The 25,970-nt window shown below is 37.1% G+C and overlaps 2 protein-coding genes across 2 annotated transcripts in view; one reads left to right on the top strand and one right to left on the bottom strand.

Annotated features, from left to right (window-relative positions):
* PolH (DNA polymerase eta) overlaps positions 1–25,970 on the top strand; it is a 419,141-nt gene that overhangs the window by 104,449 nt on the left and 288,722 nt on the right. The window lies entirely within an intron of this gene.
* Positions 4,518–11,967, bottom strand: LOC148949483 (larval cuticle protein A3A-like). Its single transcript, XM_089093504.1, has 3 exons — positions 11,846–11,967; positions 6,557–6,676; positions 4,518–5,064 (listed from the first exon to the last, which is right to left on the bottom strand). Exons 1-3 carry the CDS (start codon positions 11,849–11,851, stop codon positions 4,657–4,659), a joined length of 534 nt encoding a protein of 177 aa, XP_088949630.1. The 5' UTR covers positions 11,852–11,967; the 3' UTR covers positions 4,518–4,656.

The raw sequence follows: 25,970 nt of genomic DNA, 5'->3' as shown, positions 1-25,970 counted from the left end.
GGGGGGGGGGTAGTCGCCGGGGAGTAAACGCCTAGAACCGCTAAATATAATTCAATTAATTACTCAAGTAATTTCCGATCATGCATTAGAAACCACATATAATCATGCACATAAGCTGAGAGATTTTTACGATTTATCCATTTACCAAATCTCAATATTCTACAATTCTTCATCCTCTTGCTTTCTATCCCTAAGAACCACAGGTTATAGAATTATCCAGTAAGTTTATCGCAGATCATTTCTGGTCTTCATTCTCGGTGCGAAAAAAAAGCTCCTCCCACTTATTTCTGCATTAGCGGGTTAATCTGTTTCCGTCAATCAATGAGAAATGGCTACAAAGTGCATTATTCGTAATAGCGGGTTTCCACTTGTTTTGCGTCCAAGAGAAATATGACTTGTCTACCCGTGAAAAGATCTAATGCCGCTTATGTTTATATCTGCAAAAACGTTCTCTGGAGCACTCTCACCTTGGTCCGGGTTTTTATAATGGGTGAGATAGGGAATGATCATACTGCTAATTCTATAAACTGTGCTAAGAACTAACAAACAGTTCGTGGTAACAAAATTTAAGTAAAACACAACCCATGCCAATAGCAAGCAAAACTACAAAAACATTGTTTCATAACAATGCATGTACCGAAAGAAACTGCTTTTACAGCAACTCGTAATTCAAAAGTTGATAGCGTTATTGATTATTAACCATTAATTATTTTTATTAGCGTTATTAATTATTAGTAATAGTTATAGAGAAATTATTAGTTATTAGACTAGTGTCTTGATTTAGTTCCAGATCATCTTCAACATTCCCTGAAATACCCTTATCTGGTTTGGAGGCCGATGATCAAACATGCCTACCTTTCTCAAAGATTATTCGATACGTAATTAATAGGCAACGTGCCCCAGGGCTTTGAGGGGAGTCAAGTCATCCGTGGACGAACGGTTTATTGACCCGTAGACTGTTTTGAACAAAATTGCTAGCTAAAAATTTTAATCGGATGTCTGATAGAAATTGATCGGACATAAATTATTACGTATATGAGGGGGTTGCCCTCATCTCAACGCTTCGGTCCTTGCGCTAAAGTTGGAATTTTGTCCCAATTCTTTAAGAAGGACTCCTGAAACACAAAGGTCGTTTAATTAGGACAATAAGAAGCTCTTTTAAAAGTACTAAAAAACTTTAGCGTGAAAAGCGGTGTATTGAGGAGGGGGTAGCCCCCTCATTTACGTAATCATTTTTCTTCGTTTTAAGTTTTAATGTAGCTCATTACTTTCAGTAGAAATTTTTTTTTTATTCAATTAATAAAAGGACCTGAGAGCTATCGAGCCATTTTTAAAGCGATTGCCCTGTAATAAATTTTGATATCAAACAGTTGGTCGTAATGAACTGTAAATAGAAGCGACTCGGCTCAATAGCAATTAAAACTCTAAAAAACGGATAAACACGGGAATTATATATCAATAATTTTGATATAAATAGATATATATTTATATATATATATATATATAATGTTTTTTATTCTGTTTCCAAATATATAAGATTCATTAAATTCAGTGTTGCCCATTTATATGATTGCATTTTTATTTCTTTCAATATATATGTAGTAAGTGAGTAAAATAGTGAGTCCTGCCACAAACAAATCTGTATATATTTTCACGTGGTAGGTCTGTTTGATATTTTTTTTTGTTAATATTGTTCTTTAATAAAAATTAATTTCTCTCTCTCTATCAAAAGCTACGAGCTTGAAAAAATTTGCCTGGTTTTCGAAAGGAGGGCAAAACAACCCCAAAAAGTCAAGGAATCCTATTGAAAATTACATAATGAGATTCACCGTATCAGAGAATCCTACTCCAGAGGTTTCAAGTTCCCTTATGCAAAAATGCCGAATTTTGTATTTTTGCCAGAAGAAAGATCACAGATTCGTGTTTATTTGTGGTTGTTTTTCCCCAGGTAAGATCGTATCAAACCAAAGGTCCTAGAATACCGGGAGAGGGCGCATCCGAACGGAAATTTAAAGTTGCAGAGCCCTTTTTAAGTGACCAAAAAGATTGGCGGGCAACTAGCCCCCCTCCGGTGCCCCCTTTCCCCCCAAAGTCGTCCAATTTATATTTGGAGATAGCCATTTGTTCAGCATATTTGGAAAGGTCCAATAACTATGCGTTTGAGGATATCATGACCCCTGGTGCTTCAGAGGAAAGGACTGTGAGTCATGAAATTGGACCCATTGTTGACACATAGTGTTTGCTATTGGTAAGTATACAGACATATTTTGGGGGGAGAGGGAATTTTATGATAATGGGATTTTCCACGGGGAGAATTTCCCGTGGGGGAATTTTCTGGGAGTAAAAATTTCAGGAGAAATTTAACGCTGGGGGACTTCGTCCGAATTCCTGTAAGAAATTCTTTGTATTTATCTTACTTTCTCTTTGCCGATTCATTTGATGTGTAGATGTACCGGGGAAAATATTCAGTAGGATTGGAATTGTTATCAGGATTTTTTCCGTGGGGGGGGGGGGGGTTATCCGCGGGATAAATTATCGTTGGGTGTTATTCCGTGAGATAAATTCTTCGTGGGGAATTTTTCACGGGAGAAACTTTCCATCGGAGGGGGGGGGGGCGGAAAACTTTTTCACGGTGGGGTATTTCCGTCATTATTTGAAAAATGATTAGAACTATATTTTTTTTTCAAATGAAAGCATGCTAATGAGATTCTTTAGGCAGAATCGTCAGCAAAGAAATATTCTGTAGAAATTTTCAGCGAGGATGGTATTATCCGGGGGGAGGGGTATTTTACATGGCATCAACTGTCCATGGAGTAATATCCGGTGGCGGAAGGGAATTATCCATGAGAGGGGAGCCTCCTTTAGATGTTATCTTAGTTTTTAGAAGCGTTGAACACACCTTGTTTTATACAGGCGAAATTACCGCGTCGTTTTAGTTTGTCTTTTCCTTCTACTGGCCGGGGTTCCGTTTGTTTCCTTCATTTTGAGATTTTTTTCCCCCTCTTTGTTTTAATTATTTAAAAAGTTCGTGAACAATTGTAACACTTTTAACTTCCCATTAATTGAATTTTTTTTTAACTGAAAGTAAGGAGCTACATTAAAACAAGATGAACAAAAATGATTCAGTGTATGAGGGGGGGGGTGAACTCTCCTCAATATATCGCTCTTTACGCTCTTTAGGAAATAAGGTTAGCAGCTGGTTTTGTATTAACTCAGGAGCTAAGCAGGGTTGCATTCTATCCTCATTTAAATGGATCATTTTGATGGAATTAGTCCTAAGGAGCACAGCAAAGGCAATGGGAGAACACGCAATAAAACGGGTAAGTAAAACTCTCCCCGACTTAGATTGTGCTTATGATTTAAGCATCTTATATAAAAATTCTACCAAAATGAATGAATTTTTAGAGGTTTTGCGAGTTCAGGGTGCAAGATTAGGTTTGAACATTCATGTCAAGAAGGCTAATTCGCTAAGATTAGGAATAAGTGAAGGTGAAGAGGTGGTTTTCGGTAATGAGATGATTGATCAAGTAGACAGCTTCACTTACCTATGTATTATGATTAGTAAAGATGGTGGGTGCACTGAAGATGCTAAGAGTAAAATAGCAAAGGCCCAGGGGTTGTTTTCACAGTTGAAAAAAGTTTGGAAGAATAACAAGATAAGGCTCTGACCCAAGATTAGAATGTTGGAAGCTAAAGTAATGACAGTGGTCAAATATGGTTCTGAAGCGTGGGCGCTCCAAGTAACGGAGGAGGATTTTCTATAGGCTATGTTTATCGGAGAAATTGTCAATGGATAGTTTTTGTTACCCGACTGACTGACTGTATCTGAAACAGTATACTGTACGTAAAATGTGGTTCAATCCCGCTTTTTAGGACTATGATAGTAGAAAGGATGAGATGGCTAGCGCACGTTCTGCGGACGAATAATGACAGATTGCCAAAGATTGTCCGTGGCGGCCATCTGTCTATGGCCAAATGAAAAGCAGGTCGTTCCCGAATGGGGTGGAAGGATGTCTTAAGGAAAGATTTGAGGAAAATGAAAACTTCTTGGAAGGGTGTAAAGAGGGGGGCTTTGCGTAGATTGGGATGGAGGAGGAGCGTGAGTAGCTCTGTTGGCCTGAGGCGGATTCTTGATGCAGTGAATTAGCAATAGTAGTAATAGTCTCATTTATTATAATGTATGTATACTATGGATCACACATAACAGCTTACCGTAATGATGAATGCCCTTTCAGACAATAAAAACACTGACCCTTATCTTCGGCAAGACCAAGATGAAAGAGCCAATTTTTTGAAAGAAAAAAGAATCTTCCATTTCGAAAGCATCTTTGCATTTTTTGAGATGATTTATTGGGACTATAGCTTGATGAACCTTTTTCAAAGTTTAAAATAGTTAAACTAATTTATGAATTACAAAGAACGGGATGTAACCATAATATCAGCTACGGTAATCCTTAAGCCATTATAGGTTCACGGGAGTCCTAACTTCAAAAAAGAAACTAAAGTTTAACTTAAAGTTCATTATGAATGATTTTGTTTATATAAAAATGAATATACTATACAAAAAAGAGTAAGATGTCGATTTAAGACAATATTCCTCGATGAAGTAAATTTTATTCTGGTATAAAAATAACGAATAATAGATTCTATAAATATCTAGTACTTTGGCTTATAAGCAGGTGCTTTGTATGCAGGAGTTGGGTATGCCGGTGCCTTGTATCCCGGAGCTTGGTAGGCGGGCACTTTGTATGCTGGTGCCTTGTATTCTGGAGCAGAATATGCTGGGGCTTTGTATTCTGGAGCAGGGTAGGCTGGTGCTTTGTATGCCGGTGCTTTGTATTCAGGGAATTTAGCATCACCAGTGTATTGAACATCAGCGTTATATCCACTGTATGCATCAGCAGTATAGGTTACGGTCTGGACACGACCGTCTGGGAGGAGAACACGGTAGCTTCCCTTGGTGTATCCCTTGTCGTCGGTGACCTGCTCATGTGCGTAGTCATTGTAGGTGTAGTCGTCCTTGACGGCCCAGGCAAATTGATATGGGGCGTAGTCGTATTTGTACTGCAAAGAGAGGCTAAGTCATTAATGTTTCCAATAATGTTGTAAACCTAATAAGGGAGCAGTTTCAAGTTAAATGAAAAAATAATGCCTGTAGAATGTGTTTGATTCTTACTCTTGCATATGAGTATGATGTGCAATTGAACACGTTACTTCTTTACACATGAGCCATTTAAATACGTTAACTTCTGTTAAATTCGGATGAGTAGGGCACTTGAGAAAATATACTTTATGTCATTGCAGCTTTAAGCTATTCAGTGTAAAAGTAATTTTAATTACCGAAAGTTGCACCAATAAGGACACTGAAACTGCATAAGCGTTTGTTGAAAATTACTTGCCTTTCCTCAAGTAGTTTGTATTGTCTACCAAAACTGTTCGTAGATAATAAGGTATTTACTTAGGTGTAAAACTTGGGAAAAGGTCGTTGAATAGTCATTATATGAATAAAAAGTGCACATTTCCCTATCATTTTTAGATTTTGCGCGTTTCATATCCTAACCATAGTCCCCATTTTTGTTACGCCATTGCTTCAATGATGTTTATACTAGTTTTAACCAATCATAAGTATGTGCATTTTTATCATATGAAAAATATATGAAACTGAGTTCACTAGTTGAATTGTTGTAACGACAAATCAATTGTTTTATATCGTGAGTATTTTTGGTTTAGTCTTTGCAGAATTTACTCTCAACCATGAAAGTTTGTGAAGGAATTTCATAATATTAAGGATAAATACCACACAATCTACGTCTACGCAATGCAAACCTACTTTTTAGGGGATGGGGTGGGAAAAATAGCAAATAAAATTATGAAAGAATCATGGAAACTGTGTGATTTTAGACAGACCAGCTTTTCTTACAAATTCAATAATATCTATGAAATATGTCATAGAAACCTCCCCAATTTATAGAGAAGTTTGGAATCCCCAGAGCCTGGTTTTACAGTGCGAAACATGAACACACTATGTCTACCAAAAATCCACACACTTGATTTCTGCACACCTCCCCGAGGAAGGAGCTCATCATGGGTTTGGCACCCTCGCTGTACGTATTAGAATTGTACAAAGAAATTCAGTGCAAGTATCCCAATGTCGAAAACGATTGTCGTTGTACAAGTTAACCACAGTTACACTGATATCGAAGATCTATGACACATTGTATATTGATATTAGATGGCAGGTATCCGGTCATTCCAAATGAGGGGTTCCTTTATCGATTTATTTTGATACCATATCGGTTTTTTTTTTATTGTGAACTTGATTCAGGACTTTTATTAAATGAAAAAAGACTTAAACTGATTTATTTTCCTTGTATGTATTTTGAAAGAAAGACTAACCCGTAAAATTTTGATTACTCCCCTGGCTTAGCAACTCTGTTTCTTTAAAGTTCTCAAATAAGCTCAGTATTCTTGTACTGTTTAGTAGTTTTATTATTATCCCTTTAAATGGTCTTTTAACATTGTTGAACTAACAACAAGAGAGAAAATCCAAACTCACGTCTGCTGCTTTGTATGCTGGCTTATATTCAGCTGCCTTGTATTCAGGTTTATATTCTGGCTTTGGGTAGTCCTGGGGTGCAGCAAATGCAGCAGCAATCAAAGCACAAACGACGAATCCCTAAAATCGATAGTTTGTGTCATATCAAAGATGTGTGAAATCCTAAGCTTAGATTGACTTTTAGACTTAAACTTTGGAGGAAAAGGATTACTAAGTTAATATCTCTACTCTTCCAAATTTCTTGTCTCAAAGAAAACCCATAAATTAATTACATAGATGAAACACTTCAATAAATCAATAAACAAAGACTTTCTTTTAACACATTTTCAAGATACCTCGCTGTTCTACAGATAGATTGTGCAGACGTACTTTTTAAGACATTTAAAAATCTCAATTCAACTTTCAAAAATAGATCTTCCCTCGTTGAAAGACCCTGGCTACGGCACAAGCTATGCACTAAACCATCCTCATCATCCTTACAAAGCGGGCAAGTATACCTACCGTCTTCAAAAATTCTTTCTGTTGCAAACCTTTTATATTTTGTTCGAATTTGAAGGCAATTAGCCCTAAGGTTAATCCCGTAGGTGATATATCTAGCTGGTAAATTCAGCCTTAGGTAAAACTCCTGCCCATAGACCATTTTAGTATCCTAATAAAATATTAACATCACCGAGTCTTTTACCTCCTCATTCCGGTTTTGATTATTTGATTTTCTGGTACTTGTGCATTATAACTAAACCAGCGCTATACACGAAAAAAGCCAATTTTGGTTAATGCTAATGAGATAAAATAAAATAGGATGAATGTATAATATTTTAGTATCAAATTTGGGCTATATATTTGCACATTAGGGATGGGGGGGGGGGGTAAGCATAGCATATATTAAATACGTACCCTAACCTAGGTACCTCCCCTCCCCCTAAACCCCAAAAAACAATCGTTAGATATTGTAGACTCAATGAGAAACCACGCTTTGTCATCGATTTATCTAGCAAATACCCATTTGTCTGCTTTCGTGTCTGGTTTCCTTGTACAGTCTATAGCGCTGGTTTAGTTATAATGCACAAATACCGATTTTCTTGACAATTTCAATCTCGTTTTCCATATTTGCATGTATAGCCTCTATTTAGGATTCATACGAGACCATTGATTAAATATATTACGGAGATTAGCAGAAGTAATATCACCTAAATTCCAACCCCGAAACAAAAAGAGCAGTGAGTTGGGTAGGCACATACGCACGTTTTCACTCATTTAATTTACGTCAGTAATTCATACTTATCGCAACTTCATAGTTCATTCATAACATTACTTGAACCATAACCAGAATTCAGCTGATACGGGAGAGGGTGTAGATCAAATACACTGTGCTATTTGCCGAAAATGGCATTTAGCTTTGGCTGTCTGACTTAGCCTGCTTTAGTCTTGTTAAAAACTGAAAATTACAGGCAGTAGGATATCTTTAGTCTTTCTTTTTATTAAATAAAAAACAAACATTTTTTTCAGCTGAAGCCAAGGAGCTACATTAAAACTTGAAAAGAACAGAAATTATTGTCTATATGAGTGGGCTTCCCCTTCAACAGCCCTCCTTAAAGTTCTTAGTTAATACTTCTCATTCAATTTCAACAGTCTTTATGTTGTAGCAGTTTTTCTTAAAGAATTGTGACAAAAAGTCGAACTTTAACGTGAAGAGCGAAGGTTGAGGTTGGGGCAGCCCTCCTTACATACGGAATAACTTCCCTTACTTTTAAGTTTTAGTTTTGCTCCTTATTGTCGGTTGAAAAATCTTATTTTTTTATTTGATTTGTGACCGTTTTTCAAATTATGCCATGAAATCCTCTTCCCTACCCCCTTCCGTGTAAAAATTCCATTGGAAACTTGTCCCCCCCCCTCTAAGATAACTCTACCCTTGGAAAACCCTCCCCCGCAGAAAATTCTGCCCTGAAAACATTTCCGTATATTTCCCAATAACAAATGCTATATGTGAATAATGGGCAAATTGTGTAACTTACAGCCCTTTCTAAGTGATTATCGGGGTCATGTTATCCCCAAAGGCATGTTTATTTGACTTTTCAACTAGCTGAGCCATTGGGCTTTCGAAATTGTGATCGAATGTCTTTGGGGATAAAATGGGGGATAGTTGCCGTCCAATCTTTTTGGTCACGTAAAAACGGTGCTGGAACTTTTGATTTACATTTGAGCAAGCTTTTCCCCAATCATCCAGGACAGTTTTTCTATACGATCATCCCTGGGGAAAAACACGCATTTGTGATGTTTTTTCTCGCAAAAGAAAAAGAAAAAGATTCCATATTTTCATAGATAGGAGCTTAAATATCTACATATGGGTCATCTTATTTGCTGAATTTGTTTGTGTAATTTTCATTGAGACCACTCGACTTTTTGAAGGTGTTTTCCTCCTTTTTAGAAAATCAGGCTGTTTTTTTTGTTCAGGCTTGTAGCCTTTGATGGGTAACATTAAACTTAATGAATGTATTTGGAATCAGCATAAACAGTCAATTGTTTTGATGTATTTATTGTTATTAAAATCCTTCTTTTAGAGTGTCGGTTACTATTAAGTCGAAACACTCTTTTCTTGCAGTTCATTACCACAAACTCTTTGATAGAGAAACGTTGTAAAAGTACTTGAACATTAATTAAAAAAATAGCATATAAAAAGTTTTGGATTTTGTACTTCTAACTTTAAGCATTATAGCAGTAACTAGGAACAGGTTTTATATGGGGTTTTTGTCCATAGGGGGGGGGGGGTACGAAAATAATTTTTATTCAAGGGCTGTTACCAAAGAGATATTTGTTTAGGGGAGGACTAGAGTTTTTTACCTGCTTTTCAAAACCAACTTACGATTGGATTTTTGTCCTTGAGGCGGGGATGCTACGAAAAGAATTTTGTTCGAGGGGGAGGCGCCAATAGAATTTTTTGTTTCAGGGGAAGGTATGGTTTCTCTCCATGTATTTTCAAGACCAGTTTACGAGTCGGAGAAATGTTTTTGTTAGTTTTTGAGGAGAAAAAGTGTTTTTACTTGTATTTAACAACGAGTTAAGGGTCAGAGAATCTTCATGGGGGGATTGGGTTCAAACCCGATAACCCTCTCCCTGTAGATGCGGTTCTGGTTGTGAATTCAGTTTATAATAACATGATATTGTCAATGGTGCACTACTGTGGTATTCCATGTCCTAATACTGAAAAGTCGCTTACAGAAATTAAAATATAAACATGGGACTTAATTTCATTTTTTCTTTTTTTAATCTAGTAAGTAATAGCCTTAAAATATAAGTGATTATAAAAAGTGAATACTTTGCGATATTATATATGTTTTAATTCAGAAAGGAAAAAGTGACCACACCCTCCCGGCACTTTTGACCACCTTGGATTGTAATTGCTACAAATGTTTAGTCCCTTAACCTACACCTATTTGTGATTTAACTATGGAATCTGTGTTAATCATCATTTAATCCCGCGAACACGCGTCTGCAAACAAATGCAAATAATGTACAAGCTACAGTAAAACCTGCCTAAAATGGACCCTGCACTAAGCGTAATTCATAAGCGAGAAAAAGTGTTGGTCCTGTCCATTTTAAAACAAAAGAGCATTTTAGAAAACTTAGAGAATTCGGGTGTTCGGCGATTTGACGAACGAAGGCACTAGATTTTATTTCACTATAGTTTTTATTTTTCAATGTTGCAAATATATAAGTAAATATGTGTAATATATTCTTTTAGTAGTTTCTGGTCGTTTTGAATTTGAGTTATTATAGGAATTTATTTCTGCTGATCTTAAGTGTATCTCTTTATTTCTCTTTGAAAAACTTGTTTTTTGGATTTTTTTTTAATTACTTTTTGTTCGTTTTTGATTCCCATTGTTTCGTTATTGGTTAATATAATTAATATTTCTCCAGTTTTTCATGTATCCGGCGTAAGAATTAAAATATCCTATTCTAGCATAATAAGTAGAACATGGAACAATGGTCCACACTGGTTTTGGCTATGCAATTGAATTGAATTACATTTTATTAAAAAAAACAGTAGACCATTTAATCATTTAACAAGTAGCCGTCCAAGAGGAAAATAAGCTCTGAAGACGGGCGGCTTCAACAATCAATATCCATAAAGTCAACTAAATAACTCTAAAAACAACAACAACAAAAAATAATAATAATAATAAATAAAATAAATATCAAAAATCAATCTCTCGTCAAAAAAAAACTATGGCTCCTCATCCTCCCCTTCCAATAAACACTTCTTTAATCTTTTTTTTTTTTAATTGCTATAGATGTTCAGCCGCCTTAATACTCGCCGGGAACACATTCCAGACACTCGGTCCTAAATGGCGAATCGTATCCTGCCCGAGTACTCTGCCTATGCTCAATCACAAGATCCTCCATATTTCTAGTTCCACGCTCATGTAAACAACTATTACTCTTATAAAAATGAGAAAATATGATGATAATTAATTTGACCATAAATTAATGAGATTATAATTGTACTGCTGGCCTTATATTGGATTGCTGCTTGTAGTATTGAGTGCTAATAAAGAAGTCCCCAGGTTTCATTTACATGTTTTCCCCATCTTATTCTAAGGCTTTTACGGTCAATGAAATTTGTGCCAGACCTGAAACTTCACTATCTTTAGCCACCTCTATTTAAGACAAATTACCGGTGTAGGCTGTAGACCAGAAGATTAAATATAACTCTTGTTTCAACGAAATTGTTTATTTATTCATTTTTTACTCTGATAAGAAATGTATTCAGTTATACCAAACTCATTCCAGTCCCTGAGAATGTTGAAAATAAGTTGAACGTTTTCGAAAGTTCAACGTTTAAATATTCAATAGCCTTATTGGCGGTGATGAGATATATAAACCAAAAAGAGCTTTCGGTTGTTTTGTTAAGAATTTAATAGCAGTTGTGGAGTATTGCTGCTTCTTTATGTGAAACTCCCCCCTCCCAGCGCCAAAAGGTTATTTTCTCCGTATTACTGGCTTTATTTGAATATTTACACGAATGTAGTTATATAAATATGTCCTTTTATTCTGATGGACGAAAGTGTTTGGCTAATTAGGAAATTACTCTCAGTGAAAGCATATGTTGTATATTCCATTTAAGGGTGCCGTCATCATGAAATCTGGTAGGACGAAAATATATAAATAGCGGTTGGTCGTTAAATATTTGGTAATTCGTTTTATTCTTTGTCAAAGTGTTGAGTATGTCGGGTTTCCTTTCAGGGTAGCTCCCAATTAGGTTCATGTAGGAAAACAAAGAAAAGGACTTACTTTCATTTTCTTTGCTTATAAAATACTATCACTAATAAACTCCAGAAGAAACTGACAGTAATTCCGATTTGTTCGGACGTTATATGCGATATAACTTGGAAAAAAAGGTGACCACGCCTTTGGTAGGAGTAATATTCGGTAATAAGCACAGAAATGTAAATTTATTTCCTTGAACCGAAATTTGGTGCCTTAGTTACCGAGATTCGTGTAAGTAACTGCCCCCTTGACATTTTGTTTGGTCTAAAAAGAGAAGTAGAAACAAGTTAACATTAAGGTGAATATATAAGACTAAAAAAATTGTAAGGTAATCCCTTCAATTTGGATCGTGCGTTTTTGCAATATTTTTTTTTCTATTCTGACTTTGTTAGTTGTTCATTATCCAGGTTTCCACTTTTTCTCTGCGTTTGCTTTGGGAGGTCACAGGACCTAAGCTGATTCAAAATTTTGTTTTAAGTCAGCCAAATTATTGATAAAATTAAATACATTTCTTCCTATTGACATTATCTTAGCAAACACAAAGGCTCTTGACTAGCATCAGGACAACTAATTCGAATTTATACTTGAGTATTCAAAATCAAGCACTTACCTGGGCAAAATTTTCCCAGCTGATAATTGATTTTCGCGTCCATGATTTGGAATGATGTAGTATTTTTTATGTAAATTTGTTTAATATTAGTGGATTAGTAGGTATATCTTATGAAAAGGTCTGATATTCGTGTTTTTTTTTACCGAAGAAAAGAACTCTGTTTCGCAGCCAATGGCTTCATCTTCGGCATTTCCTATTTGAGTCCTAGATATTTAACACATGCCCATTACATTATTACTTATTATATTGTTCATATTCATAACCACCAGGACAACCACTTCCAATTTTTACTTGAGTATTTAGTATCAAGGACTTGCCTGGGCAAATTCCCAGCTGATATTTGATTTTCCCGTCCATGATTTGGAATGATATTCTTGATATACTCTTGTAGTATTCTTGATTTACATTCGTTTAATATTCGTGGATTAGTAGGTATATCTTATGAAAAAGTCCGATAGTCATGTTTTTTTGTTTGTTTTTACAGAAGAAAATAACTCCATTTCACAGCCAGAGGCTTCATGTTCGGCAATCCTATCTGAGTCCTAGATATTTAACACATGGACATTACATTATTGTTTAGTATATTATTCATATTCATATTTGTTCGGTAAATTAGTTGTTAAATTGGCCCTATAATGCCAATTTACTATTAGATTACTGGATTAAAGGGCGGTTTACGCAATATGATAGACAGGGTCCCAGGTAGAAATATGATGTTTTTACTGGGAGATTTTAACGCCCAGGTTGGTAGAAATAAGGATAGATGGTATCCTTCCCTCGGTAAATTTGGTGTTGGAAAGGAAAACAGTAATGGATACAGAATTTCGCAATTTTGTAGGTATAACAATCTAGTAATAACCAATACGGTGGTTGGTCAAAAAATGGCTCATAATTTAACATGATATTCACGTGACGGTAAGACAGCTAACCTTATTGATTATGTTATTGTAAACCGAAGACTGGCAGGATCAATACAAGACACTAGGGTATATAGGAGTGCCGTTATTGATGTTAAAAGTAAAGATCACCATCTAGTAGTGTCTAGGGTTTATTTAAAGTTGAAATTTAGGAAGGGTAACTACCGCCCGGGAAGTTATGATGTTGGTGGACTCCAGGATTAGAATTTGGGAGACATTTTCCAGGAACAGTTGAATACTAAACTTCAGAGTTTAAAATTTATAATGTGGAAGATGGTTGGAATAATTTTAAAAAAATAATTTGTGAAGTTGCTGAAGGTGTCTTAGGGAAGAAAGCTAGAACTGCAGCTAAGAATTTTAGTAAAAAAGCTTTATGTTTGATAGAAAGGAGAAAGGACTTGTACAAGAATTACCTTAGTGATAGATCATATGAAAACAAAAGGAATGTAAAGAAAGTGGTGAAAGCATTAAAATATGAACTAATGAGGCGTGAAGTGGAGGCCATGGATAAAATTGCCAAGGATCTGGAAGATGCAGCTAGATGGCATAATAGTAAAATATTGTACTGGCATGTTAACAAATTGAGAGGGAGTAGTCAATGCGGACTTGGCCCAGTTAAAGATAGGAATGGGGCCGTAATTAGCGATAAGGAAAAAACTAAGGAGAGATGGGCCGAACATTTTGAGAATTTGCTTAACCGAGATGGAGTTGAAGGAAGAGATATAGAGGAAAAAGAAAAAGTTTGTGATACCTTGGATGTGAAGGAAGATTTTTTTTGTGACGAGGAATTAGTGACAGTGCTAAGAGAAATAAAAAAAATAAGCCTCCAGGTAGTGATATGGTGTTAAATGAGTTTCTTAAATATGGTGGCTCTGAGGTTAGAAATAAGTTACTAAACATTATGAATATGGTTTTTGAAAAAGGGGACGTACCTAACAATTATAGGAAAACCGTAATTAAGTCACTTTACAAGAAAGGTGATAAAAGTGAGTGTGGTAATTATCGAGGGATTAGTCTGGTCTCTGTAGGTAGTAAATTACTTAGTAATATGATACTTTTTAGACTGAGAGATGCTGTAGAGAAAGTTTTAAGAGAAGAACAGTGCGGCTTTAGAAAAGGTAGAGGATGTGTTGATCAAATTTTCACTCTTAGATTAATAATTGAGAAGTGTCTGAGTTTTCAAACACCTTTTATCCTCAGTTTTATAGATTATGAGCAAGCATTCGATTCTGTTGATAGAATAGCTTTAGCAAAGGTCTTATCCTTGTATGGTATACCAGACAAATACATTAAAGTGATTAGTGCTATGTATGAGAATAACACTGCTGCGGTTAAGCTAGGAAATGAGGTTAGTAGCTGGTTTCGTATTAAATTAGGAGTTAAGCAGGGATGTGCTCTATCCCCATTAATATGGATCATTTTGTTGGACTTTGTCTTAAGGAGCACCAGAAAGGCACGGGGGGAACACGGAATCAAATGGGGAGGGGGAAGTCTCCTGGACTTAGATTATGCGGATGATTTAAGCAACCTAGATGAAAGTGTGGGCAAAATGAACGAACTTTTAGAGGTTTTGCGAGTTCAGGGTGCTAGAATAAGCTTGAACATTAATGTTAAGAAGACCAAGTCACTAGGGCGATGACTAAGTGAAGATGGAAAGGTGAAATTGGGTAATGAAAATATTGATCAGGTGGACAGCTTCACTTACCTTTTTAGTATTAATAGTAAAGGCGGTAGGGGGCAGTGAAGATGTCAAAAGCAGAATTGCCAAGGGTCAGGATGTTTTAAAAAAAATGGTTCACAGTTAAAAAAAAGTTTGGAAAAATAGGAAGATAAGGCCGCTGACCAATATTAGAATATTGGAAGCTACAGTGGTTAAATATGGCTCTGAAGCATGGACGATCCGAAAAGCGGATGAAGATTTGCTAGATGTTTTCCAGGGAAATTGCTTAAGGATTGTTCTGGGTACCCGACTGACTGACCGTATTTCAAACAGTAGGCTATACGAAAAATTTGGTTCAATACCGTTTCTAGGGCTATAATGAAAGAAAGGTTGAGGTGGCTAGGGCACGTTGTGCGGATGAAGGATGACAGATTGCCGAAGATTGTTCTTTTTGGCCAACCGTCTGGGGCTAAACGGAAAGCAGGTCGTCCTCGTCTGGGGTGAGAGGACGTCATAAAGAAAGATTTAAAGGAAATGAGAACTTCATGAGCGCGTGTAAAAAGGTAGGCTTTGAATAGATTGGGATGGAGGAGGAGCGTGCGCGGCTGTGTTGACCTCAAGCGGCTTGGTGCTGCGGTGAGTTGTTAGTAGTAGCAGTAGTAGTAGTATCAATCTTTGGTTATTCTCATGGGGCCACACATCCTTAAAAATGTGAAACAGGGCCGAGGTTAATGGTTGTATCGGAATGCCTTAAAAAGTAATCAAAACGCCCCTATTCTGCTTTGGAGTTCAAAGCTATTTAGTCTTTCTTGCATCTTGAAGTACGCTGTTGAATGAATTCTAATAAATTCACTAATGCTAAAAATAAAACTTTATTATATCATTAATAGTTCGTGGTGACGAACTGAAAGTAAATAGAGGCATGTATCTATATTAACTGAAACTATAAAATACGAAATGTTGATGGTAATAAATGTATTATAAAATGATAAAGTATATTTGTAAAATAATTTATTAAATATAGTTGTTAAATATAATTCAATTAAATACTCAAGGAATTTCTCATCATGTATTAGAAACCAGATATGTTACGATTGTTAGTATCTTCTTGCTTGCTATGTTACATCGAGAACTTCAAACTTGCAAATTATTTTCCCACTCCTCTGCCAAGGGGGGGGGAGATAAAGTAGAATTTACGAAATCTGAAATAAAAAGACCGGATATATTTAACGTCTTTCTTCTTTAAAAGGGGAAAGACCAAAAAGGTAAAGGACAGAATGATCACAAAAAGTAGAATATAGCCTACCCAGTTCTATTCTGTTATACTTCCCTCGATTGGTAGCAATCTTAGAAAAAACAATTTGAATTTCATTTTTAATATCACGAACAGTGTACTGGCGATGGCTAGAAATTGATTTAGTAACAGTGATACCCAACCATCGAAAACAGGAACAGAGGGTATAGAAAAACCACGACGAACTAAGGGAACATTAGAAGAAGTTCAACCATTAAAAACTAGAAACTCACAATTCTCAACATTAAGAAAAAGACCAATTTTAGAAAATAGACGGGAAAATTTCTGAAATCTTAATAATTTAATATTTTTTTAATAATATCTTTACAATCTGATTTTTCTTTAATAAAAATTCATTTTTTTATTTCTTAATATTTAAAATTCTATCAACCTTATAAAATCGAGTTTAAAAAAAAAAAACCAACTCGAAATCCTCTCGCGCCTTAAAGAAAAGTTTATTGGAATCCTTTAGCTCCTTAAAGTACATCTTCAAACCTCACTTCTGATCAAAGTTATTTTTATTTAATCTGTTCTTGAAGCTCATTCCAACGTTTTGGCCTAGTATCTACCGTAAGATAAGTCATTGGTTTGTTTTTATCAATCAGTAACAATTCCCTCTCATATCTTTACGATTTAATGAGAAAAGACAATTGTTCTCTTCGAAAGGAAAAAAAAGATGAATTATCTTTGGTACGAGGAAAATTTACGAGCTGAACCTTTGCATTGGAGCTGGAATGCATAGAAGCAACGAAATACTCACCCCATCAAAGTCAGTAGTCTATTCAGTGTCGGAGTGTGAGCTGTCAGGTTCAGCACAACGAGGATCTTCTTTATTAAAAACTGCTTCTATCCATTTTATAGCTTTATCCAGTAAATCACTTGGAATAGTCTAGGAAGTAGCTTTACCAACTAACTGTTTGGTCATCATCAATGCACTAACTGTCCCGGGGTTCATCTTGCTACGCAGTCTCGTTTTCATGTGCGACAGGAATGAGAACTGTCGGTTTGCAGCAGTGCTTGTATGGGGAAGACAACAGAGGTGCAACATAAAGGTCAACAGATCAGCAAACTTTTTTCGCCAATATCGTTCTTTGTAAGCAAAATACTCTTGGAGAAACCAGATGGTTGGTCGACCAGATCTTGACCAAGATCAGCTCGGCTCAACCTGAGCTCTTGCAGCTGACGGTCAATGCTTTCTCTGTTGCGTTCTAAAATCGTTGCATCGCTTCCCAGAAGCGTAGAAAAGCGCACGAGAATGCAAATAATGAACACCTCTTCAGATCCAAATGCAACGCAGGGATCCAAAATCTTAACATCGGACAAAATTGGATCTTCCCAGCTTATTCTTTGTCTCATCTGCTTGCTGATCCTCAGACAGTTGACCTTAAATGCTCTGAGTGAGTCCTCGGCCATCCTTGGTCCACGGTCTTCCTGGTAACATTGGGTATTGGTGCCTAATTTAATGTCATCCAGTTCAAGATAGTTCGCGGGAACCAGATCTATGGAGAAAGGTGACTTTGCTACCAGTATCAGGCGTTTTCTTATGAACATTTGGAGTAATATTGCGTACGTCGTAATGAAGCTGCTCACCAGCCTACGGATTCTTGTTTTACTGCTCTGAAAGTCAGTGTTTAGGGAGTTGGTAATCCCAAGAACGTGGGCAAGAAAATAGAGAGGCCTTCGTGACAGGATTGTTTAAAGCGTTGTATATTTTGAGTTCCTTCTCCTTGCTCGCCTTCTCTGCAGTGCCCTTGTCTAATGCGTGACCGCCGTAAAATAATAACAAGGCCTTCCAGGTTTCTAATAGCTGTCTGATGGGTGCTTCAAAGCTGAGCCATCTCGTAGAAACCACCAATAGCAACTGTTTCACTTCAATTTTAGCAAACTTCTGGTGGTCATGAAATTCTCCAATCCTCTTTGGACTATGGGTAATGTAGTGTTTTGTATCATGCACAAAAGACTAACCAGTCTGGCAAGGTTTTAGATGCTGCTGAAGCAGTAGCTTAAAAGACTTATAAAAGAAGCTTAAAAGACACTTTTTACAATCTAATAACAGACAGATAATTTGTGCAAATTGGTTTATACAGGGAAAAAATTCAATAATATAAAAGCCCTTTCACTCCGACCTATCGTCTTTTCAATTCAATTCAAAATGGTTGTTTCAAAATGGCCATGGCTGTCATTTGTGATTAATGTGATAAAGCTCTAGATTTATGCTACATAGATGTCGTCTCAAAATCACTAAAAATAATTTGAAAATGTGAGCTCTACAAAATTCAACTTCTAGCAGAATATTAGGTCATATTAGGAGCCTTTAGCACAAAAACCTGTGACTTTCTACCATTCAGCGGCAAAAACCTGTGAACCTGTGACTATCAAAAAAAACCTGTGAAGTTTCACAGGAAACCTGTGACTGTGGCAACACAGCGCTCAATAGTAACTGATACTCTAAAAACGAGATTTTAATATCAATACATCATAGGCAGCGCAATCGCGCTGCCTAAGTAAAGAACGATGTTGGCACAATGTATTTTTTTTGGGGGGGGGGGGGTAGACCAGGGCACATCGTATCGAAGGAGTTGTCGTAGAAACTTCGAAAAAAATTTATTCGATTGGAAATTGGAGTGGCTAGTGCCCTTTTTAATAGCCGAAACTGATTTGAGGTAAACTAACTTCCCTTTCACGCTCATCATTTCCCCAAACGCGTCCAATCAACAGCTTGAGATAGCCATTTTGTTCAGCATAGTTGATTTCCAGATAGAAATTATGTTTTTGAGGAGGACACTTTCCCATAGCCCTCAGGGCAAGAGTTGTAAGCTATGCCATGGGGGCATATAAGATTTTTTATAGAAAGTGCTTCGTAGAGATTTCAAAAAAGCTTATTCGATTAGAATTTGAAAGGATCAACACACTTTTTAATTGTCAAAAGTGATTAGAAAATAATTAGTCCCCCTCCCATACTAATCATTTCCCCAAAAATTTGCAATAAAAAGTATAATATATCCAATCTCTTCAACGTTTTGGAAAATTCTGGAAATTAAGACTTTGAGGATGGCAACCCCCCACAGCCCTCCCACAAGGTTATAAGTTATGCCCTGGGGGCATATGAGGTTTTCATAGAAAGTGTTATCATAGAAACTTCAAAAGGGGCTCATTTGCTTGGAAATTGAAATGGCTAGTGCCCTTTTTTTTGATTGTGTGTCTAAAACACACAATCAAAATTTTTAGATATCCATTTTTTCAAAGTATCTGAAAGTTCTGGAAATTATGTCTTTGAGGATGACCACCCCCCACACCCCTCAGGGCAATGGTTGTAAGCTATGCCCTTGGGGCGTATGAGGTTTTTATAGAAAGTGTTGTCGTAAATTTTCAAAAAGGGCCCATTCGATTGAAAATTGAAAGGGCTAGTGCCCTTTTTAGTAGTTGAAAGTGATTGGAGGGCAACTAGCCCCCCTCTTAAGCTCATTATTTCCCCAAACACATCCAATCAAAATTTTCAGGTAACCATTTTGTTCAACGTAGATGAGAGTTCTGGAAATTAGGTTTTTGAGGCTGACACTCCCCCCAGAGCTTCAGGGCTAAGGCTGTAAGCTATGCCCTGGGGGCATATAAGGTTTTCTGTAGAAAATGTTGTCGTAGAAACTTCAGAAAAGGCTCATTCAGTCGGTAATTGAAAGTGCTAGTGCCCTTTTTAATAGGCTAGTCGAAACTGACTGGAGGGTAACTAACCTCCCTTTCACACCCACCATTTCCCCAAACAGATCCAATCAAAATTCTGAGATAGCCACTTTTTTCAACGCAGTTGAAAGTTCTGTATATTTTGTCTTTGAGGAGGATCAACCCCTCCTCCCCACACACACCCCTCAGGGCAAGTGTTATAATTTATGCCCTCGGGGCATATAAGGTTTTCATAGAAAGTGTTGTCGTAGAAACTTCAAAAGGGGCTCATTCGATTGAAAATTGAAATGGCTAGTGCCCTTTTTAATAGTCGAAATTAATTGGAAAGCAACGAACACCCCTTCCACGCCCACCATTTATCCAAACACATCCAATCAATATTTTTAGATAGCCATTTTGTTCAGCGTAGTTGAAAGTTCTGGAAATTAGGTCTTTAAGGATGATAACCCCATCAGAGCCCTCAGGGCAAGGGTTTTAAGTTATACCCTGGGAGCATATAAGGTTTTTATTGAAAGGTTTGTCCAGAGCCCTCAGGGCTAAGGTTGTAAGCTATGCCCTCGGGGCATTTAAGGTTTTCTGTAGAAAATGTTGTCGTAGAAACTTCAAAAAAAGGCTCATTTAGTCGGAAATTGAAAGGGCTAGTGCTCTTTTTAATAGTTTAGTCGAAACTGATTTGAGGGCAACTAACTTCCCTCTCACTCCCGCCATTTCCCCAAACACATCCAATCAAAGTTTTGAGATAGCCGTTTTGTTCAACGTAGTTGAAAATTCTGAAAATTAGGTCTTTGAGGATGACAACCTGCCACAGCCCTCCCACAGGGTTATAAGTTATGCCCTGGGGGCATATAAGGTTTTCATAGAAAGTGTTATCGTAGAAACTTTAAAAGGGGCTCATTCGCTTGGAAATTGAAATGGCTAGTGCCCTTGTTTTTATTGTGTGTCTAAAACACACAATCAAAATTTTGACATAGCCATTATTTTCAACGTAGTTGAAAGTTCTGGAAATTATGTCTTTGAGGATGACCACCCCCCACAGCCCTCTGGGCAAGGGTTGCAGATGTCCTGGAGGCATATGAGGTTTTTATAGAAAGTGTTGTCGTAGAAACTTCAAGAAGAGCCCATTCGATTGAAAATTGAAAGGGCTAGTGCCCTTTTTAGTAGTTGAAAGTGATTGGAGGGCAACTAGCCCCCCTCTTAAGCTCATTATTTGCCCAAACACATCCAATCAAAATTTTTGAGAAAATCATTGTGTTCAACGTAGAGGAGAGTTCTAGAAATTAGGTTTTTGAGGATGACACTCCCCCCCAGAGACCTCAGGGCTAAGGCTGTAAGCTATGCCCTGGGGGCATAAAGGTTTTCTGTAGAAAATGTTGTCATAGAAACTTCAAAAAAAGGCTCATTCAGTCGGAAATTGAAAGAGCTAGTGCCCTTTTTAATAGGCTAGTCGAAACTGACTGGAGGGCAACTAACCTCCCTGTCATGTCAACCATTTCCCCAAACACATCCAATAAAAATTTTGAGATAGTCATTTTTTTCAACGCAGTTGAAAATTCTGGATATTTTGTCTTTGAGGAGGATCAACCCCTCCTCCCCACACACACCCCTCAGGGCAAGTATTATAAGTTATGCCCTGGGGGCATATAAGGTTTTCATAGAAAGTGTTTTCGTAAAAACTTCCAAAGGTGCTAATCTGGTTTGACATATAAATGGATAGTGCCCCTTTCGATAGTCGAAAGTAATTGGAAAGCAACGAACACCCCTTCCACGCCCACCATTTATCCAAACACATCCAATCAAAATTTTTAGATAGCAATTTTGTTCAACGTAGTTGAAAGTTCTGGAAATTAGGTCTTTAAGGATGATAACCCCATCAGAGCCCTCAGGGCAAGGGCTATAAGTTATACCCTGGGGGCATTTAAGGCTTTTTAGAAAGCGTTGTCGTAGAAACTTGAAAAAGGGCGCATTCGATTGAAAATTCAAAGGGCTAGTGCCCTTTTTAACAGTCGAAAGTGATTGGAGGGCAACTAAATCCCCTCTCACGCCAACTTTTTCCCAAAACAGACACCATCAAAATTTTTAGATATCCATTTTTTTTAACGTAGTTGAAAGTTTTGGAAATTAGCTCTTTAAGGATGACACCCCCCCCCACAACCCTCAGGGCAAGGGTTCTAAGTTATGCCCTGGGGGCATATAAAGTTTTTACAGAAAACGTTGTCGTATAAACTTAAAAAAGGGCTCATTCCATTGGAAATTGAAATGACTAGTGGCCTTTTTAATAGTCGAAAGTAATTGGAGGGCAACTAATCCCCTCTCACGCCCACCATTTTCCCAAATACATACAATCAAAATTTTCAGATAACCACTTTTTTCAACGTAGTTGAAAGTTCTGTAAATTATATCTTTGAGGATGACAACCCCCCACAGCCCTTAGGGCAAGGGTTGAAAGTTATGCCCTGGGGGCATATGGGGTTTTAATAGAAATTGCTGTCTCTAAAACTTCAAAAAGGGCCCATTCGATTGAAAATTGAAAGGGCTAGTGCCCTTTTTAGTTGTTGAAAGTGATTGGAGGGCAACTAGCCCCCCTCTTAAGCTCTTTATTTCCCCAAACACATCCAATCAAAATTATGAGATAATCATTTTGGTCAACGTAGATGAAAGTTCTGGAAATTAGGTTTTTGAGGATGACACTCTCCCCAGAGCCCTCAGGGCTAAGGCTGTAAGCTATGCTTTGGGGGCATATAAGGTTTTCTGTAGAAAATTTTGTCGTAGAAACTTCAAAAAAAGGCTCATTCAGTCGGAAATTGAAATGGCTAGTGCCTTTTTTAAATAGTCTATTCGAAACTGATTGGAGGGCAACTATCCTCCCTCTCACGCATACCATTTCCCCAAACACATCCAATCGAAATTTTGAGATGGCCATTCTTTTCAACGTAGTTGAAAGTTCTGCATATTATGTCTTTGAGGAGGATCAACCCCTCCCCCCCCACACACCCCTCAGGGCACGGGTTGTAATTTATTACCTGGGGGCATATAAGGTTTTTATAGAAAGTGTTGTCGTAGAAACTTCAAAAGGGGCTCATTCGATTGGAAATTGAAATGGCTAGTGCCCTTTTTAATAGTCGAAATTAATTGGAAAGCAACGAACACCCCTTCCACGCCCACCATTTATCCAAACACATCCAATCAAAATTTTTAGATAGCAATTTTGTTCAGCGTAGTTGAAAGTTCTGGAAATTAGGTCTTTAAGGATGATAACCCTCTCAGAGCCCTCAGGGCAAGGGTTTTAAAATATACCCTGGGGGCATCTAAGGTTTTTATTGAAAGCTTTGTCGTAGAAACTTGAAAAAGGGCGCATTCGATTGGAAATTCAAAGGCCTAGTGCCCTTTTTAATTGTCGAAAGTGATTGGATGGCAACTAACTCCCCTCTCACGCCAACTTTTTCCCAAAACACACACAATCAAAATTTTTAGATGTCTATTTTGTTCAAAGTAGTTGAAAGTTTGAAGTTAGGTCTCTAAGGATGACCCCCCACACAACCCTCAGGGCAATGGTTGTAAGTTATGCCCTTGGGGCGTATGAGGTTTTTATAGAAAGTGTTGTCGTAAAACTTCAAAAAGGGCCCATTCGATTGAAAATTGAAAGGGCTAGTGCCCTTTTTAATAGATGAATGTGATCGGAGGGCAAATAGCCCCCCTCTTAAGCTCATTATTTCCCCAAACACATCCAATCAAAATTTTGAGATAGCCATTTTGTTCAAAGTAGATGAAAGTTCTGGAAATTAGGTTTTTGAGGATGACACTCCCCCCAGAGCCCTCAAGGCTAACGTTGTAAACTATGCCCTGGGGGCATATACGGTTTTTTGTTGAAAATGTTGTCGTAGAAACTTCAAAAAAAGACTCATTCAGTAAGAAATTGAAAGGGCTATTGCCCTTTTTAATAGGCTATTCGAAACTGATTGGAGGGCAACTATCCTCCCTCTCACGCCCACCATTTCCCCAAACACATCCAATCAAAATTTTGAGATTTTTTCAACGTAGTTGAAAATTCTGGATATTATGTCTTTGAGGAGGATCAACCCCCACACATCCCTCAGGGCGAGGGTTGTAATTTATTACCTGGGGGCATATTAGGTTTTTATACAGCGTTGTAATAGAAACTTCGAAGGGCTAGTGCCCTTTTTAATAGTCAAAAGTGATTGGAGGAAAACTAACAAACCTCCCACGCCCACCATTTCCCCAAAAATCTCCAATAAAAGTTTTGAGATAGCCATTTTGTTCAACGTAGTTGAATAGTCCGGAAATTATGTCTTTGAGGATGACACACCCTCCACAGCCCTCAGCGCATGGATTGTAAGTTATGCACTGGGGGCCTATAAGGTTTTGTAGAAAGCGTTATCGTAGATACTTCAAAAAGTGCTCATTTGATTGGAAATTGAAAGCGCTTGTGCCCTATTTAATAGTCGAAATTATTGGAGGACAATTAACGCCGCTCTCAAGCCTACCATTTCCCCAAACACATCCAATTAAAATTTTGAGATAGACATTTTCTTCAGCGTAGTTGAAAGTTCTGGAAATTAGATCTTTGCCAGTGTTGTCGCAGAAACTTCAAAAAGGACTTGTTCAATTGGGAATTGAGAGGGCTAGTGCCCTTATTTATAGTCAATAGCGATCGAGGGTGAATTCATCCCCCCCCCCTGTCCCCATCATTTCTCCAAACACTTCCGATCAACATTTGGATATAGCAATTTTGTTGAACGTAGTTGAAGGGTCCGAAAATTATGTTTTTCAGTACGGCAACCCCCAACAGTCCTCAGGGCTAAGGTTGTAAGTCATGCCCTGGGGGCATGACATTTCTTTTAGATTCTTTTAAATGTTTTCACTTATAACTTTAAGAAAACAAAAATTAATTGAGATTTTATGGAATAAATATCAGCATATATTAAACTGACAATGCACATTTTTCTCGGTAGATTATTTTGAATTATTTTCAGTAAAGTACAAATCATATTCTCGCTTTTAGAAAGCATAGGGTTTAGAACCCTACTCAGATTAATTTCTGCTCGTTTTGAGTTTGACTTATTTTAATTTCTGTTTGTCTTGGGTTTCATTTATTTATTGATATTGATTTGAGGTAGTTGTATGCTTGGTACATTATTTGATTCTATTTTTGTTCATTTTTGGTTTGATGGAGTTTTTTTTTGAAAATTTTTTTTTGTGCAAAAAGTTTTTGATTACTATATACCAAAAGAATCGACTTAGTTTGCTGATTTCAAATATATAATATTCATTAAGTTTAGTGTTACCCAGCAAAGGCGACGAGCCTTAGAAAATTTGCTGGATTTCGAAAAAAGAGGGAAACACCCCCTAAAAGCCAAAGAATTTTAATGAATATCACACAATCAGATTTAGCGTATCACAAAATCCTACTGTAAAGTCTCCAAGCTCCTATCTAAAAAAAATGTGTTTTTGTTTAATTTTTTGCCAGAAGAAAGATCACGGATGAGTGTTTATTAATTTTCTTTCCAGGGGTGATCGTATCGAACAAAAGGTCCAAGAATATCGCGAGAGGGCTCATTCGAACTGAAATTAAAAGATCTAGCACATACACTTAGGAATTATCACCAGGATAAATTCTCCACGGGAAAATTTTCTGCGGGAAAAACTTTCATTTGGGGGGGGGTGAATTTCTGGAATCCCAGAAAGAAAGTTCTGGGGGAAATTCGCAGCGAGGATGGAATAGTCCGGGGTAATTTTCCGGCGGAAGAATATTATATGAGAGGAAATTTCTATTCGGAATTTTTTGTGGGGGGATTTCCCAGGTTTATTTAAAATACGATCAGAAATTAAATTAAAAAAAAAAATTTTCTACTGAAAGTAAGGAGCAACAGTTAAAGTTAAAACTTACAACGAACAGAAATTATTACGTATATGAGGGGGGGGGGGGGTTGTCCTCTCCTCAACACCTTGATCTTTACGCTAAAGTTTGAATT

The sequence above is a fragment of the Artemia sp. Qi Xiang Cuo genome, chromosome 8, assembly GCF_049724085.1.
Source record: "Artemia sp. Qi Xiang Cuo chromosome 8, ASM4972408v1, whole genome shotgun sequence".
Classification (NCBI taxonomy): domain Eukaryota; kingdom Metazoa; phylum Arthropoda; class Branchiopoda; order Anostraca; family Artemiidae; genus Artemia; species Artemia sp. Qi Xiang Cuo.
Note: the sequence above shows the minus strand (reverse complement) of the source record. Positions and strands in the feature narration are given on the sequence as shown.